At 47.5% G+C, this 18,947-nt stretch overlaps 2 protein-coding genes across 6 annotated transcripts in view; both read left to right on the top strand.

Moving 5' to 3' along the window:
- The window catches only part of LOC119396349 (transmembrane protein 135), a 57,994-nt gene extending 46,852 nt beyond the window's left edge, over positions 1–11,142 (top strand). The window contains exons 8-11 of the mRNA XM_037663534.2: positions 4,717–4,857; positions 5,318–5,416; positions 6,354–6,421; positions 8,705–11,142. Coding sequence (XP_037519462.1) covers positions 4,717–4,857; positions 5,318–5,416; positions 6,354–6,421; positions 8,705–8,846 — 450 coding nt within the window. The 3' untranslated portion in view covers positions 8,847–11,142. The remainder of the gene's footprint in view (positions 1–4,716; positions 4,858–5,317; positions 5,417–6,353; positions 6,422–8,704) is intronic.
- Positions 11,143–16,864: 5,722 nt separating this feature from the next.
- LOC119396343 (serine/arginine repetitive matrix protein 2) overlaps positions 16,865–18,947 on the top strand; it is a 53,518-nt gene continuing 51,435 nt past the window's right edge. For all 5 annotated transcript variants that reach the window (XR_005184424.1, XM_049417044.1, XM_049417040.1 and 2 more), the window contains exon 1: positions 16,865–17,115. Coding sequence is in view for 4 of the 5 variants with exons in the window: in XM_049417044.1 (XP_049273001.1) it covers positions 16,915–17,115 (201 nt within the window). In the remaining variant the exon portion in view is untranslated. The remainder of the gene's footprint in view (positions 17,116–18,947) is intronic.

The raw sequence follows: 18,947 nt of genomic DNA, 5'->3' as shown, positions 1-18,947 counted from the left end.
CCCCCCTCCCCCTACACACGCACACAATGGAGAACTCTGCGCAGGCCTATGGTCATAACTGAACACCCTGCGCGCTGCACGTCGAACAGCAGTCAAGCAGTGCACCAGTAGATCAAAATAAAACTGACAGGTCAGGCAACCTATAGTTCCGATGTAAGGAAAGGATGGCCTAGTGCGCTGCAGTTTTGACTGAACAAGTGGCGCCGCCCGCGGCGCGGCGCGTTTCTAGTCAGTCGCGGCTGAGAGAGGGTGCGTGCGGGCGGAACCATAGCAACTCGAAAGGACGAAGCTAATTCGCGGGTCAAACAGGTGTGTAACTATGTATTTTGGCGTGTATCGCTGTCGCAACAGCTACAGAAACACTGTCGTTAAGCTGCCAAAAATAAAACTATATGGATTTATATGGAAGGGTCACGAGAACGAGCGATGACAGCGTCGGAAAAGGGCGGCGCGACGTGCGAGATAAACAGACGCTCTTAATTTTTTAATGCTTTCCTTGCTATTACTGCGCGTATTTCCTCGTTGTGGTCATAAACTCTGCCTTCTTTTAGCCCCGATGGAGGTCTTAGGCAGCTTGTTAGGCACCGAAACCGCATATGCAGTGCCCACTTCTTGCGCAATGGTGAGAGAAGCTCGAAAGCTCTGCATTCTGCCTGTGTCTTCCGACACGTTTTCCTGCGTGCTATGGGAAAGGGGACAGCGTGACCCTGCGACGAAGCGTTAAACATCTTCGTATCTAGAACGGGACGCGGCGATGGCCAGAGCCAGGCGCATGATAGGTCTGTGCAGGATTTGTGCTCGCACTTGTTGACAAACATATACAAGGCGGCGACGAGCTTACACCATCTTCAGCGTCCACCCTTGCATGTGCACCTTGCTCCCACAATGTGCAATTGGTTCTATAGACAGCTGGGAAAATGTGCAAAAATCATCGAAAAGTCCGAAGGGAACGAGCCAGCGAAAAAAAAAAAAAAAGCGAGAGGAACGAACGTTTTTTCTCTTGCTTAGCCCGAACACCAACTAACACACGCAGACTGATTAATAGCGAGAAGCCCTGCTGAATAGCGAGAACGGATGGAAAAGTCAAAGGTAGCTCTTCGCGTAATGGATGAGGGAAGAAAAAGCACGAGCCGAGCCTGCCGAGCGTTGGCGATGTTGCTGGATGAAGGCGCATCTTCGTCACAATGCTTTTAATTTAATCTAAATAATAGAAGACCTTGATAAAACTTTGACAATTTGAAGGCGGACGTCCTAGTCGACGCTCTTCACACACTTGCAACTGACTTCGAAGGGCCCCTTTGCTGACACAGTTTGCTCCCTGACGCCGCAAACGTGATTAGCGGCGTAAAGATCACTGCCATGAAGAAGACTGCTTTTATTTTAAATATCTTTCTACGTATTCAGTTCCGCGGAATCCACATAATCACGCGCGCTGCTCGTTCCGCAATGCCATTTCTCTGCCCACACAGAGCGGCGTTCGCAACGTGGCACGACGGGATCACGCGAGCGGCCGCTACTCGCGGCGCTGACTGTCCTAGCGCCGCAGCGCCACCATACCAGCTGTCGAGGCCTTGCGTGCGCGCGTGTGTACAGTAAAACCTCGGTGATACGAATCTCGCGGGGTTACCAAAAATATTCGTATCATCCGAAATTCGCATCACAAGAAAACATGGAAAATTAGTATGCGACAAAAGAAAGTTGGCATACGTTTTGATTCAGTGTTTCTCAGGGCCGCAGCGACGTCATGAACAGCTCTGAATGATTTCCAGTAAAGTTTTTAAACGTCAACGATCATACTTGTACTCGTAAATATACGGTGCATGCGTGCGTGTGTAATTAATGGACCAGATGTGTTGTGCCCCGTGACCGCTAGTAGCCCCTTCCTGATCTTACTGCGCTTTTCTGCATAACACAAAAATACTGCGGCGAAAGTGACTTAAGAAGCGCTTTGCACACAATAGATAAGAGGCCAAGCACCTTCGCCAAGCACCTTCGCCAAGGCCGTCCGCTTCGGCTCTTGGTGTCTTCGTCCACCTTTCATGGGACTTCATGACGGACCCGCAGCCCAAGTTTTAGTCTTGTTTCATAGAACGTCTGATTGCGGGACATGGCTTGCATCAACGAGCACAGGAGCACGCGTCAACGCATCGAAAAAAAAAAAAAAAAGCGCGACGTCAACGTCATTTGTAATCTAAACGCGAAGGCGCCTAAAAGCTTCCAAGATTCGCGCGCACTATTTTGGAGGCAACGACGCAGCGTTGATGGTCGCGCAGCCCGCATGCCCGCGCCAGCGCGTGACTGCCGGGCCTTCCGCGACAGCGCGGGCAGCACCTGTTCGTAACTGTGCGCTAGCGTACGTTCGTATCAAACGTCGCGGGGTGCAAATTGGTTCGCAACAACCGTACTCCAATATATTGCAGGCTAATGGGCCTTAGCCGGGACCACAGACAAATTCGTATCACCCCGAAATTCGTACGAGCCGTGATCGTATCACCGAGGTTTTACTGTATATATATATATATATATATATATATATATAAAGGACTCCCGCCACTATATGTCTGTGACCTCATTTGTCGACTCCGCAGCTGACGATAGTCTCGACATATGTTTACTCTGCGTCGTGTTTAATCCGCTCGTTTTCAGTCTCGCCCGTGTCTCTGTTATAGTGATGTGTATATAGGACAGTACTTGGGCTTTGACAGTTCATCAGAAAGAGCACAGGTGTTCTCTCCTGGCACTAAGGCGCGTTTGCTTTTATTTGCTTACTGCAAGAGAGAGAGAGAGAGAGAAAGAATTTATCACAAGGAGGAGAGGTCGGCCTGAGCTAGTACACACTGATCTGCTATTATTCTGCACAGGGTAATCGGAAAGTTAGCTAAAAAACGGCAAAGACAGATACGCTATAGGCGAGAGGTGCACTCTGAGATTTGCTTGAAGGGACATTAAAAAGCGATTTCTTGCGTATTAGTAAATTACAATTTCGCATTACGGAAAACACGCCTCTTACCGCGAGGAGACGCTTGGTAAGCGAGAAAACACCCGAAATGGAAATGCGGGTGGCGACGCCACCTCCAAATTCCCGCACCAAACGTCGTGGCGTCATAGATATTGACGGCATCTGCTAGGTCATACGTAGTTCCTAATCGGTAAAAATGAAGTACGTTGACCTCTGAGGGATTCATAGACACAACATACCAAATTTTTCAGGAAATTTCGTCCAGTCAATGTCGCCGAAGTACGAAAAATACACATTGAAATCCGTGACGTCACGCGCGGTAATTTCGGCGCGAAATTTAAGACTGATACTTTGACCTTGGGTTTTCTCCTCTATTAATAAACATGTGATGGCGAAATTAAAGACATTAGAGTTCTCAGAGTAGAAGTTATATATCTAAAGTGATTAATTCTTTCAGTTTAGCGTCCCTTCAGGCGAATGTGGCTGTACAGAAGGGGATTTGCGGGGAAAGAGGCCCTAACTGAGGGAGTGTGGGAAGGAGAATATTTAAAAAGAAATCGCTGCGTTTCGATTTATCGACAGCTTGTAGAGTGTCCTATAGGTGATGAAAGAAGTGAATCTTGGAGGTTAAAGTAAAGTGAAACATTTAGAAAGCGAACGCACACTTTTTTGATGGATGAGCCGCAGTTTATAGAACAAACATATAGATCTAACACAGGAAAACAAAAATGCTAAAGGGGCCTTGCAACACTTTTTCAGCAGGGTCAGAGAATGCGTGAGCCAAACATTATAGCGGATCACGCAGCCTGGAATTTACAATTAATTCTCAAAGTCAGGTGCTAAAGGGGCCTTGCAACACTTTCTCAGCAGGGTCAGAGAATGCGTGAGCCAAACATTATAGCGGATCACGCAGTCTGGAATTTACAATTAATTCTCAAAGTCAGGTAGAAATCGCTTCCTCTTCTCTCTGCAAATGATGCCACATACCCAAGTTACTGCGCCATATAGCCAAGTCCACGGCCGTTGGCTGATTTGAGCATCGTGAGCTGCATAGTTACCGTGGCCGCCGCGTGATGCCGCCACGTGCCCGCGCGCGCTCGTGATCACACTGAAAGTAAGCTGCGCGATCGAAGAAAAAAGAAAAAAAAGTGCTCAATGTCATGAAGCGCGCGTGACGTAACTTCTTGCCCACGTGCCATCCTTCCCTGCTTAGCTTCCAGCGCGCTCGTCGGGACGAGAACAGAAAGAAGGCAATTACAGCATGCGACAAATCTTCCAACTCCGCTCGTACCTGACGGATTCTAAAAATTTTTGCGGCGGTCGATTCTTGAGGCAATACACTCGTTTAACGAAGCCATTCGATGGTTATTTGGAAAGGTGTTGCAGGTCCCCTTTAACGACATTGCGCTGTTTCGATGGGCAAAATCAGGGACCCGGCAACCATTACCATTCCAAAGCCAAGGGGCTAGGTCGAGCTTTTCCGTGTTCGCCTGATGTATAGTTGTCGATCGCCTTTACAAGTTAAGTGCTCAAGCAAAATATTCTATACAAGTGTCCATGGCGCGGCGATTGTCTCAACGTGTACTTTTATTATAGTCGGTCAATAGCGGTAGTGATGAATGTTCACGCGAAGTGGTCGTAGAGTGGCTCCTTTTGTACGTTCGCGATATTCTGTTGATTCCTTAGTTACCATGAGAGCACTTGCGCACCATGAAAATTGAGTGAAAATGGCGCCCCCCATAACAATTCTTTTCCAGCTGGTAAGCTGCCTGTTGCGGTGGAGCGGCGACGGTCGCAGCGACTGGCACGCCCTGCCGGCTGGTCTTCTGGCAGGACTGTCCATGTTCTGGTATCCAAGTCCCAGCATTGCACTCTACCTAGTCTGGAAGCTCGTCGAGGTGAGAATCGAGCGGATGCAAACGCCTGACTGTTGCACGTTTTGTGATATATCCTGCATAGCAGTTGCCCAAGTTATGTTTAACTATGTATAGACTTATGTAATCTTCCTGAAAGGATGTGTGTGTGTGTGTGTGTGTGTGTGTGTGTGTGTGTGTGTGTGTGTGTGTGTGTGTGTGTGTTTAAATTATTTTTCGGCTTCTGTTGTGCAATATAATCACTTGTTTGTTTACAAACAGTGAGACAAACATTAGCGGGTGCTGATGACGCCATTGCGCAGGTGCAAGGTTCCCTTCTTGCGTGTCTTTTCTTTTTTAACTGACTGCAAAAGTTTGGTGAGTTCGATGTAGAGAGCAATTCGGTTTATCCGAGTTCGGTCGTACTTGTTGCTTTTTAGTGTCCCTGAAAATATATTCACGTGTACTTTTTTTTTTTCTTTTTGTGGTGTGTGTGCGTTCGCAGAACGTCTACATGGCTGGCATGGACAAAGGCGTTCTTCCGTGCGTCCCCAACTCGCCTGTTCTCCTCTACTCTGTCTCTTGTGCTGTGCTGTTTTACGCGGTAAGTGTAATAGTTGATTCTGAAGATAACTGCGTGGAATTGATGACAATTTAGAGTGTGCTAAGTGTACCTGGCCAATAAATCAGGGGCTTATGCAGAAGAATATCGTTTTTTTTTTTTGGGGGGGGGGGGGGGGAGGGGGGACGTTGGTGTAGAACAATTTTTGGGGGTGTACAACTTTGATGTAGCGCGAAACGACACATGAACACAAGGAGGCACATAAGGACATCAGACAGCACTTATGTGCCTTCTTGTGTCCGTGTGTCGTTTAGCGCGACATCAAAGTTGTACAGATTCACCAACAAGCAACTCTTTGCAACTCTTTGGGAATGTGTACAGATCATCGGGGGGCGGGGGGGGGGGTGTTGTTAGGGGTGTTTTGGTGTGTGTGTGTGTGTGTGTGTGTGTGTGTGTGTGTGTGTGTGTGTGTGTGTGTGTGTGTGTGTGTGTGTGTGTGTGTGTGTGTAAATACCTGATATAAATGTCGTGCAGTACGTGTTGCAGGTGGTACAATTAAAAGTAGCGCTCAATTTGTAACGCGTCGCAAGGAAATCATGCTCGAAAGTTCAGGAGGAGGGAAAAATGAAAGAGATGTCCTCAAACCTAGCAAACGGAATTCGGAAACAAAAATGGTTATTTTTTTAGGAAGCTTCTACGCACTGTTTGACGGCATTGTGCCTTTTTGTGCATGAGCAATACAAACCGTAAAATCTCTTAACACCTGATTTCTACGTAGTTATTTTGCAGTTACGTTAGCTTAGCAGTTCGTCCCACGATTTCCTGATCATGTATACCTTATTTCGTTCCGACGACGATGATGGATTCAAGTATCACCATGGTTCGCACTTAATTACTGAGGCCTGAGGCAGTTGGCCAGGGGTCACGTGTTTCACTAGAATTCACGTACGTTTTTCATCTTCTTTTTGCTATTCACCAGGCTGTCTTCGAACCTCACAACCTCAGGCCGACATATTGGACCTTCCTCAACAGGTTGTCATGCGGAAGGTACGTCCCAATACAAGCGTTGCCGTTTCAGCTTACTCATGTAGTACAAGGTGCTCCCGCTGAAACTGTGTCGGCCTTCTTGGATGTTCCAAGTTGCGCGTCAAACTGTCGTGAATGTCTGCTTTCTGTCTGAGGAATCAGAATACGCATATAGTAGTTAACAGTTCATTTAAAAATTGTGGGTGTCAGTCGGTGGTATATACAACAAGAACGACGAAAACTACAGGATTGGCCGTACGTGCTTTACAGAAGACAGTCAAACAAAATAGACGCTCATAGGGAGACGGGGACCTTTAACTCATGAACATCGTTCCAAAAAAAAAGAAAAAGAAATGTCGATGGGGACAACTTTCTTACAGGGTGCATGGGGAGGTATGTTTTCGCTTTGAGCACTAGGGACACACGAAACAGAAAATGAGTCAAATTCTTGGGTTTTACGTAACGTAACCACGGCGTCATTATCAGCCATGCCGTATAGTGATGGACACCGGGTTAAAATTTGACAGGCGTGGTTTTTGCTAACGTGCGCCTAAATCGAAGTTACGCGGGTGTTTCTTTTTTTTTTCCGTTTCACCGCCATCGGCGAAGAGAAACTATGAACGAAGTATAATTAATCTTGGAGCACTGCGAAGCGATGTATGCACAACAACAGAACAACGAAACTTTCCTAAGCATCGTAGTTAATCAACTCAATGTTGCCGCCAGTCGCGGCTTGGTAATGCGGCGACTCCCGGATCGATTTATAAGCGTCATGCACACCCTCTGTTTATCGTCTTTGTTTGCACTGTGAAGAAAGAAATGAAGGAAAGATAAGTTTTAAAAAAATCTGTGAGAGCAAGACTTCCGTACTAAAATTTTGCTTTTCACTGAGTTTCGTTCTGTAATATTTTTTTTTTCACGCAGCAACACCTGCGTTATTTGCGAATTTCTGAATCCTCGTCGCCGGAAAAGTTCATCGTGTGGTCATTGATATATCGCGGAATTCTTGAGACATTCGCGGTTGACACTTGTGTGAAAAGATCGCGCGGGCATAAATTATCAGAGTGTGGGTCTCTCGCAGCTTGTCTGTAGAATTGACGATGTAAACTCACCGCTCGGTAAAACGGAGAAACGTCTTTAATTCTGGAAGGTCCGGTGCTGGTTGCATCGGCACAGTCTGATGCAGTGAGATTGCCTATTGAGGTCCGTAACAGATTTTTTTTTTTTATTGCTTTCGATAGCATTACATAAATGAACTATCGGGTTATACAAAGGGAGGGCTCAAATCAAGCCTGGATTTATTGTATTTCTCTGGCTTACGAATTTTGTACAGACGCGTGGAAATGATTTCGTTGCTTCCCGTATATATTAACCCGTCACTTCCCGTGCGAGAGCGATGAACCGCTGGGTAATATCTGACAGTGATCTGAATGATAACATCTGGTTACTAGGCGTGTTTTCGTAAGTGAATACAACCACAAATCCGGGTTCACCTGAGATGAATGGGATAATTGCATGGCATGAAATGGTATGAATTGAAAGGGATGGCTTAATAGTATGGGGTGTAATAGAATTGGAAAATTTTCCAGCTACATCCCTTTTGTCTAGCATGTTCTTCGTATGTTAACTGCACCTCCTTGGAATAATGCATGTAGTTATCAGGAGGTTACATGGCTAAAAACTCTGAGGTACATACTAAAGAAAACTAAAGAGAACCAGAGGGTTTGAAATGATCAACCACCCTTGTAAGAGAAAAAAAGAAGCCCTGGCAGGAATAATTAGTCCCGTGTTTTAATTTCATTGTGAGAGTTAACGCAATATTCTCCTCACAATAACCCGAGTGCTCAGAGGAGTTCATGGATACTCATGCTCGCTGCAACATACTTAAGGTTGCTCCATCGGTAATTGCGATAATTCTTAAACATTTGGGCCAATAGAACAAGACAAGAGCAGTTACACCTGCATGAAGGGGTAACCCGCACTCCGTTGAATTGAGAGTTCTCGCGAGGATGTACACAAAGGGAGTGTTCTTTGGATAGGAACCCCTTCCCCGAGACTTCAGTGACTCCCACAAAGGGGAACACTCGTAGGAAAGAGACGTAGACCGAAAGAAAGCGGCAAACATCTGTCGTCCGTAATCGGGAGGCGGTCGTTACCCTTAGAGACTGGTGATTTCTTGTGATGTGGCCGAAACCTTTGACACATATAGCCCTCTCGTGATTTGCTGACACGAGACTTGTTCGCCACACTGTGTGGAGTTCCAGCTGTACCGCGAAGAGTTACCTTCCTTCTCTGCATTTTCAGATTTTCTCTGCTGAACCGTCACGTGTACGACATGTTCGGTGTGCATTCCTCCAAGCTGTTCGAGGACTTTTGGCCCAAGCTGGACCTGAAGTTCACCACGCGCAAGTTTCAAGAGTCGGTCCTCGTCTGGGTGCCCTTTTGACGTACAGCCTGAGATTGAAGAAAGAAGAAACGCGTGTGATATATGACTGAATCAATGTACTTTCTTTTTTTTTTTTTGCTCTCAGCCGTTCTTTTTTTTTTTTTCTTGTTCCTTTTTTGTATTATAGCAATTAAGTCGCGAAGCCTCTTATTCCGCCGCAAGAAGTTGCAACCCTTCGGGTTTCTGGTGTCGGTGGAACATGTGCAAAATGTGCTATAGCCGCATGTGAATGTTTATTTCTTTATAGACTGTTTCTCCACAGGACCAGTATTGAGGACTGTAGTTCTGTTCGCTTCTCCGTGACGTATGATTGCCACCGCCCCCCGTTTTTATACAAGTACCATACGGTTTCCACGTGGGAACATTTTTTGATAGGGTTGAGGGGTTCACTTCCCCTCCTCACCCAGTCCTCTCCCCTCACCGCCCTCTTCACAAGGCGGCAGCCAGAACCGTAGGCGTGTGCGTGAGAGGGGGGGGGGGGGAGGCCCCCCCCTCCCTTCAGAACATCGTTGAACTGCGGCTGTTGCAGTATATGATCGCTCCTGCTTGTGTTACACGCGAAAAAAATGCAATGAACAAAAGAAGTAATATGCGAGAAGCTGTCCACATCGCAGGAATCAACAGTATCGTAATATCATGCTGGGCGACACACATGCAGTGTGCACTGGTGCATTTCCTGGAAAAGGCCATTTCGAGAAATTCTCAAATGCGTCCACTCTCTATATACCTTCACGATTCACGTTCCCACTGGCAAGCTCACTTTTCTTGCTTCTTTTCTTTTTAATATATTTTGACGTAGACAACGTCGGCCTAACAACATCCTCTCAACACTGCTTGTCGACTCTAACAACTTTTGAGCCTTGCTATCTGCTGCACTTAACTGAATTGCTGTTAAGTTTAATAGCACTAAACGAGAGGGGCATCGTACGTCTTACCAAATTCACTACGCACCTTAAGGCTCCTTTGATGATCGAGCATCAGACGATTTCGATTCGGACAGTTAATGCTCATGCATCAAATGTCCGAATCAGAAAGCCCTATGCGCTACGAGAGCTTCACGTGTTGCGTATTAATTGATTATATGTTGATTATAAATACGTGTTGACTCGCCGGGACACTTCACTTCTTCAAAAAAGAAAAAAAAAGGGGGGGGGGGGGCTATTATTTCTGATGCAATGATGCTATACGCTGTAGTTCCGCTATAGAGCACTCTGGCTTTCAAGAACGTCGATATATTATTGTCGGGGCTCCCCGTAGAAGCCATTTGCGGGGACACTGCAGAAAGAAACAAAAATCGTGCCAACTTTTTTTTTCGGTTCTCTTGACAAGACTTTGGAGAGCGGGCTATAGTTGTTAACCGATGCTGAACAGTTGAAGCTCGAAATTGCAACAAGCGGACACTGCAGGGGTGGAGACAAATCTCGTATAGTTTGTATAAAATCAAACGTGTCAACAAAATCGGGAAATAAGGCAATCGATCAAAAACGACTCGGACAGACTCCGTTTTGGGTCGATGTCTGCTTCTCCCTGTCGCTATCCGCCTTTTACATTTTCCCGTGCTGCCCTCTGCCGCAATGGTAGGGGATGGGACAACCGGTATTGCCAGAACGAGACCCTCCGAGATTAACAGGCGTTTCGCGACTTTTCCGCTAGGGGAAGAGCGCATGCGCCGTGGCGTCGTGAAAAAATGCGGACTTCGCGATTCGATTTCCACTCACGGTTATAAGTAATCAGGTTCATCGTGGTAGAAAGTGAGGCATGAACAAATGCAGACGCAAAGGTAGAGATTCAGACAACCCAGACGCAGATAAGTTTTGTATCCTACCTTCTCGCTTTTCGCCACAGTCTCGCCTTTCAGCTGACGGCGTTTGTGTTGGCAGCTATAGACACATAGGCATGCGCAAAGGGGCGAGGGGGATGGGAGGGCGTCAAATCTGCCTCATACTATTACTCACATCGTACCTGTGCTATCATTGTTATGATAGTTATGGCCACGCAGGTTTTTTTACTATAATGCGGCCTAGGACCCCTGGTGTTGCATTCCAAGAACTGTTTACTTCACCCATGGCCTCCGAGATGGCAGGCGCGCGACGTTTTCACGCGCGCGCCCGCCATCTCGGAGGCCATGCTTCACCTTTACATCCAAAATGCCGGGAACAGGCCGTTGTGAGAAGCACGCGCGTCATCGCTCCATTTTCATTTTTGCATCCATTTCGAAGTTGATCTTCTTGAGGACTCGACCAACGGGGGTTAAGGGGGAGGGAGGGCGCTGCGGTAACACTTGCCCCCCTTCGCCGCCCCTTCACCCCCCCCCCCCCCCAAAAAAAAAAAAAAAAACTCTGCGCACGCCTATGGCTGTATATCTGTCACCTTATGCCCAGTGTCCGCACACTGCAACTTCGTTGGAGCTTTAGTTAGAGAGTCTTTACGAGTCTTCGTTTGCCTTGTCTTGTGGGGATCAACGCTCCAGACGTGAGGACATATACACGCTGCAGGCTTCGCAAAGGGCACGGTGCACCTTTTCTCGACCTCGAAATCGCAAGAATATTGTCGATAAAACGGGATTGCAAGGCGCGCTCTAAACGACGAGGTGTTTTACAGGGTGATATCACGATCGCGCTTTTGTAAGAACGCGTCTGTTGTTTTTCTTCCCGTTTGTGAACTTTACTGCGTTCTATAAACGGTGATCACTGAACGCAGCTGTCAGATTATTTTACGAGATGCGCGAGATATTGTCGCTTTTGTATATACACATGGGAGGAAATAAAATTGTACATAACCCTTCTCCTGAACGTATCGTGGCATGCCGAACGTTAGTGTGGTTCTTGTGTGTGTATCTACGTATAGGTGTATATTTACGCGTAAAGCGTGGCCACACTTGGTACTATACCTCGCTGATGGGATCGACGTGCGTCCTCGGCATAAAACGCCAACAGGAAAGTATATTTGTTTTTCTCCATTTTACTCGTCCATCTCCTCCTGGGAATTAACCCGAGTTCGTAACGTACGATCAGCTTTCAGACAATACCTTGAACAACGAAGTCGTATGCTACAGGTGTCGTGTTAGCTGGCCTTTTAAAGGGCCCCTCACCAGGTTTGACAATTTTGAGCTGACGAGCGCAATCCATGCACTAGGCGTTCACCATTACGTCTGCCAAAATTTGCAACGCTACGCGCCGCGTAAATGGGTCAAATTTCAAGCTGAACGCTGCTTGCCCTTCTTCTCGCGTCCACGCGCCCAGAGAATGAGGGGATGACGTGCATGAGAGAATGGCCCTACGTAGATGGTAGTGCTGTGACGTCGCTCCTCTACGTAGACGAGTGTGCTCTGACGTCGCCAACAGTAGCACGTGACACAGCGATAATTATTTGACACGACGCGTAGTTTTTGTAATTTGTTGCTTGAATGGATGAATAAAACTTGAGAGCAATAATAAAACACACAAACGGAATGTGTGCGTTTTCTTTTTTTAATTTTTACTGCGAATCGCAGCGAGATTCGAGACTAATCTACCTCCGTTTCGCACGCGTTCGTGTTCTCGCGCTTTGCGCATCGTGCAGACTCCACCCTTTACAACGAAACTAATTTTCTACTGCGTTCCAGCGCTCATTAGGCTCATTTATCCTCCCGCGTCTAACTAGATGTTCATGCGGCACACCGCTAGTCTTGCGTCCGTACAAATGTTGCAGCTTTCGTGCTCAGTAATAGGTTGAAAGCCAAGTGATCGGCGAGGGCGCATTCGGCATAACTTGCAGAGATGAAGCGCAAAGAACGCCGCCACAACACCGCTCGCGTCTCGGGGGCTCGGGCTGGTTCGGGCGCGTCATGCGCTCGTGACATTCTGTGCGTATGACGTGTTCATGCGTATGCGTTATGTGATCCTTCCGCTCGCGTGCCGAAGAGGGCAGGGAAGGGATTTGGCTTGCGAAGGCTACGCGGGGCGAGCGGCGAGGGTTTGCAGCTCGCCTCCTCGCATCATGGTTTCGCGCCGCTACAAATTATTGTTTTTCTCAGCTTCTAACCGACCGATTAGAAAAATTCTTGCGGCATAATGCTCTTTATTGGGCTCGCAACAACTTGCAATGTGTAACTAAAATTCGTTAGGTCACCTGGTGAGGGGCCCTTTAAGAATGCGCCGCTTATAATGACAGTCGTCACGTCACAAACAAATGTATGGCCGTACGTGCGTATAAAGATGGCAGACCATTGTGTCGACTTTAGTCGGTGCAGCTGCATGGTCAGTTTTCTCATGACTGCTTATACGCGACCGTCGGCGTCGACACGAACGGTACAAAAAGTATCATGTGATCATAGATGACATCATCATGACGTCACAGGTCGCCAAAATTTGTGGCGGCACTATATTACGTCACATAGCCACGTGATGACGTCATCAGATGACATGGTCGCATGTTCAAGGTTAAGCCGATACCGGAGACAGTGCAGCACCACGTGAGGTGCAGAAAGCTTAGAGCTTTTTTTTTTTTAGGGGGGGGGGGGTAAGATCAATACAATCAATTGTGAAGAGAAAGAAGATGGCTTTCGCCTTCGACTCATCTTAAGTGAATGCATAAAGGACCGTGCGACTTTAGAGAGTTTTAGTTTAGCGCGCGCAAAGCTGTACGTACGCAACGGCCTGCGCGCTGCGTACGTTAGAGTTGAGGCTGTCTCCTACATTTTTAGTTTAGCGTACGCAACAACCGAAACGTGGACTGCGTCTAGGCGTCAGCGCCTTCGTCTCGGCGTGTTTTTCTGCGCCATCTAGTGGCTAAAAAATAAACTACAATATCCGATCCACGGCCGGGCTAGACCGCACGCGCGCGCTCGCTTAGCGCGCGTGCGGTCTAGCCCGGCCGTGTCCGATCATAGTTGACACAATTGTCAAGGCACGAGACGAGGCAAGATTTTACGATGGCACAAATTTTATTGAGGTGATCTGTGGTGAACGGTGACGGTTGGTACGACTTCTACAAGGCGAGCAGCAGCGAGGGAGGAAAAATGCCTTCCAGCATCCTTTCGAATCAGCGCCTTTTGGCCACTATTTCATGGGAAGAGATAGACGATTTGATGCTCACAAACCGAGAGCGGTGACTTTTGAAGGGCGACTGCAGTCTCGACGACATCGAATATCTCCTACATCTTTGCAGCGATCACTGTCCACTGCACTGGGTCCGCGAACGGATTCAAGCTACTCACGTAGGCAAGGAGCTCCAAATCGAGGGCAATTCCGAAATGGACGCGGGATTTATTCGCTGCCATGACCGCCGTGCCGCTTGTGCTGCTGTCGGACGCAGCCATTTTGCTTGTCTCGACCGGTCGAGATCTCGCGAGAGAAGCGCCCGTAAGGTACGCAACGGCCGTAGCGGGCGCAACGTAAGCGCCGAGATCTAGCGTGCGCATCTCTTGCGCGCGCAAACGCACGCATCTCTCTTAGGTTCAGCGCATGCGCAGTCTTGCTCTCTCTCACCCGTTGCGTGCGCAAGGCCGTTGCGCGCGCTAAACTAAAACTCTCTTTTTTTACGACTTTTTTAGGGGCCCTGCAACACTTGTTCAAGCGATCGTCTAATGACTTCACTGAGAGAGCTTATTGTCGCACGAATCGACTGCTGCAAAAATTTTTAGAATCCGTCAAGTACGAGCGAAGTTACAAGGATTTGACTCACGTTTTAAGCGCTTTCTCTCTCCTTTCGTACCAGCGAGCACGCTGAAAGCTACGCAGGGAGGGGGATGATTAGGGGGCAAGAATTAAGATGGGTCCCTTCGCCAGCGCGTGTCATGGCCTTGAGCACTTCCTTTTCATTTTTTCTTCAAACGCGCGGCTTATACTGTCAGTGTGATAGAGAGCGCGCGCTGTCACGTGGCGTCATCTTGCGTAACTATGCAGCTCACGATGCTCAAATCAGCCAACGGCCGTGGACTTTTCGGTATATGGTATCATTTGTAGAGAGAAGAGGGAGCGATGTCCAGCTGACTTTGAGAATTCATCGTAAATTCTAGGCCGCGTGCCGCGCTGTAATGTTTGGCTCGTGTGTTCTCGGGAGCCTCGACTACCGATCGGCAGCGTTTTCTAATTCTGACCATATGCTGAAAAAGTGTTGCAGGGACCATTTAAGCTGCGTATGGCTAGGCTCTGGCGGATCGCGTCCGCGGACGAAACGACCCGTAGAACAATTTTCGACGGGCGGATATATATCGGTTTATGTATAAAGTACTTTAGCACATGTATACCCTTTCGCCACCGCCGATGCCTCTTTCGCAAGTGTCGCGATACTCGGCGGCGGCACTTCCCCCGAATCGTGGTGCCCCTTTGTCTCGTGACGTAGAGATCGCTCTAGCACTGTTATCAGCAGTTGCCCTTTGGAATCGCTATGGGACGGACGCATGTCGTGCGCCAGAAGTGCGAATGGGCGCGAAAACTACGGGAAGCTGCAGCCGCTGCTTCTACCTCAGCCTCACTAGCTACCATCTTCGCAGTAGCGGAAGGGCTTAGCATTTTTTCATGCGGTTGCAAAGCGCCTTTCGCTATATTATTTGGTTATTTGGCTTCTGTCAAAGTAAAGAACTTGTTTGTCAAATATCTTGAGTACGGCTAGAGAAACTTTGGCGGCTCTATACACGCGAAAGAACGTAGCGGTGTCATCATATAGAATTCGCAACCAGTAATGTAATCTACGGTTCTTGCATTACCGCTGTGCTGTGATGGCGTAACGGATGAAATTCCTCTAATAACATAACTTTGGCCCCGCAGTACTCTGTAGGTTGCTATAAGTACCACATGTGGGCCACAGAATGGAGGTTATGTTCATGGGATCCCATCGGAGACGCATGGTAAAACAATCGTGTCTATACAACTTGAATTTTATACTGAGCACGCATTCTTCATTGCGCACCGAGTCTCCCCGCTGCGTGAATAGACTCTATGTGTTTCTTGCACCTCTAACCTTCATTTGGAATCGTCATGTGTAGGAGACGTGGAAACGCACGACAGCTAGCTGCGCGGCTTTCCGTAGCGGTAGCCCTGGTGAGATGAGAGAGCGTATGTGTATCCATCGAATTTCTGTATATGGCTCTCAAAGACATTCCTATTGGATTCATATACAGTAACTCTAATGAAGCGCATGACTCCCGTGTTGCGGCGTGGTTTCCAGTCTTGCAAGTTGCAATTAAGTCTTCATGGCGCCATCGGCCAGGAGAAGATGACGGGGCGTCTAGCGTCGATCACTTACTGATTGCATCCGTTTGCTGTGATGAGAATGGTTCAACGGAAAAAAAAAAAAAAATCACATTCGGCGGTCGACACTGCAGTGGTTCGCGCAAAGGCCCAAAGCGATATCATGGTGTCCTCGGCGCAAGTTGTTTTTGGCGTGCAGCCCCATCCCTCAAGCATTTTATATAGGGGCTGCGTAGTTGTCGCAGGCCGACCCAGTTCCATAAGTGGCCATGAAAGGCTATTCACCTCACCGTCCACCGGCCGGGTCACAACAGTCCCAGCTTATGATAATTTTGTTATTATTATTTTACGTTCTCCGTAGGGACAAAATGATGAGAGTGAAAAATAACTGGGCAAGTAACTCGTGGCGTAAAGAGACGAGAATCGAGTGAATGGCGAGAAACAACAGTGAGCCTGAAGCGAAACTTTGAGCTGTCTTCGTAACGTGGTGCGGCTCATTTGCAGGCACCGGGGGTAAACTGTGTCTTAGGGTGGATGCAACTTGTGAACTAAAGCATGCGCTGAAGCAAAACCTCCCTAGCCGAAGAAGTTGAAACGCGTGGTTGAAGTTGGCGCGACGAGCTGAACTGAAGGGTTTTAAACTGAAGTTCGAAGCTTTCGCGCTTTCGTTCGCAACTACAGTCAACATTACTGTCACATCTGACGCTAGTTTACCTAAGAATCCTTCAGCTTTTAGTCTGCAGCATTCCTGCCAGAGGTAATCTTTCTTCTTTTTTTTGCACCACTTTGTGTTTTCTGTCCACGGAGAACGAACTGTTCCGGCAACCATGTAGCTCGCGGACCAGCCAGAATCTCAATCGCCATCGAGCGTGAGCGTGCCGCTACGGAAAAAAAGTATGGAGGACATTTCGTTGCCTCACGATACCAGAGTCGAAGACATTTTAGCCGACTATTTCACGAAGAAGATCGAAGGCAAGGACGCGGAGGCCAAGGAGAAGCACTCGGACTCGCAGCACAGCTCCAAATCCAAGAAGTCCAAGAAGCGCAAGCACAAGAAGAAGAAAAAACACAAAACCCGAAAAGCTCATTCAGAGAACGTGAGTGTTTTCATTCCCCGCCTGTGAATGGCGTCGTTAATTGACCTGCGCCGCGAATGCCGCGTTGCAGGAGATTTATTTCATAACGTTGAATGCTGCCAATGCGTTATTGTACGTCAGCATTCGGTCGTCCTAGTCGAAATGGCGGCTGCTCGGCGGCGAGGCCTGCTGGTGCTTTTTTTATTTTCCCCGCACCGTTTTCACTCTGTAGTGCGCCGTGGCTGTTGGTAAACCCTGCGCGTTGCCATGCTACGAAATGTGCGGATGGTAAAGCATCGTATTCCCTAGTTTTCTGTTTATTTACCTAGTTTCGCGCATCTTGCTTGGGAATCTGAATGTTGAACAGTCGCGATCGTGAGCGTCGCAAACGGCAGCGATTATCGTGATAACGGTCTTACAACGATTTTTTCCTACTTTCATGTTAAGTACTAAGCGACGAATGAGTGCATTAACAACCGTATTTGCAAATTCAGCTTTATGTGCGCGACGCTTTCTACAATAATTAGTAAAACCAATTCCGCGGAAATAGTGTTAATGCAGTGTTGATGCTTAAGTGCGGGATCCCTTTAAATGCATAGCGATAAGGAAGCGCGTTGTTTACGTTGCTTGTGGCACGAACTGATTTTTATTAAGCTTGTACCGCCGAAGCTAGCTGACCGCTGAAAGCTTCTTTAGTTTACAAATGAAAGTAATCGCAACACAGTATTGGCTTCCAAACGAGCATATTTAATACCCTTCGTTTGAGTTGGGAAGCGCACATAGACACTGGATTGGCTGGAACTATTGATAGCTTGCTCGTGACGTCACAGACGCAGTTTATAACGTACTTTTGCTACAATGTAGCTTTTAAGATGACGTCAACGCTGCATATTCGCCGCCTGCGGTTGACCTGTATCAGTGTGATCAAGACGCGGCTAGAATGTCATTGGCCTCTGTGTACGAATAAGGACACAAGCTGCGTGCGATAACGCTCGCGTAACGTCACAATTCCAGCTTCCCACCGTGTGGATACAACATATTGGTGTCAGTGACCTCAGTGTAGGCCATCTGCAAATGTACAGCGCTCTGTTAACATTAAGTGCAATTCGTGAAAAGGTATTGCAATGAGGCGTATCGTTATAAATCATTAATGATGCTAAATGATTCAACGTTTCTGTAATGTAGGGAAACACATTTATAGGAGACTGTCGAACCGTTACTGTTGCCTTCTAAATGCGCTACGAAAGAATCCTGACTGCATGTAGGAGTGCTTTTGTACAATCCACTTGCACAATTTGCAAACATTTTCCTTATTAGGGGACAGAAGTACTCAAATACTTCGACTTGCAGCATTTGCTCAGTATTTATGACATCCTCTCACCGCTAACCTGAGCCAAGCAGCTGATAATGATATCTATTAGTAAAGAAGGAACATTTGCCACTGGGCTACCACCATTTTGTAATTAACAATATGCTTTAGTGAAATTATACTTGTGAATGGGGCAGAAAATGCTGAGGTCCAGTCCCAGTTCTTTTCTCTCTTATTTTTGTTTTAGAGAATGTTTCCTTATGAGGTGCTGTTAGTGTGAAACAGTTGCCACTAGAACAGCAGAGTATGGACACTACTGCCACAGTAGCACACCATCTTGTATTGCAGTGCTTATGCATACTTTTTTCTTGTAGTTACTAGTGGCAGTATGCTCCAAAAATAGGCATTACTGCCAACGGCAGCATAGCTACAGAGCACAGATGCTTTTCTGTGAGACGGCGCAGCTGTGGAAGTCTGTTGCTGTTTCAGCTGCGTTGAGTGTTTTGCTCCGGGCAACACACATGGCCTTTGAATTGCCAATCAT

This window comes from Rhipicephalus sanguineus, chromosome 6, assembly GCF_013339695.2.
Source record: "Rhipicephalus sanguineus isolate Rsan-2018 chromosome 6, BIME_Rsan_1.4, whole genome shotgun sequence".
Lineage (NCBI taxonomy): Eukaryota > Metazoa > Arthropoda > Arachnida > Ixodida > Ixodidae > Rhipicephalus > Rhipicephalus sanguineus.
Note: the sequence above shows the minus strand (reverse complement) of the source record. Positions and strands in the feature narration are given on the sequence as shown.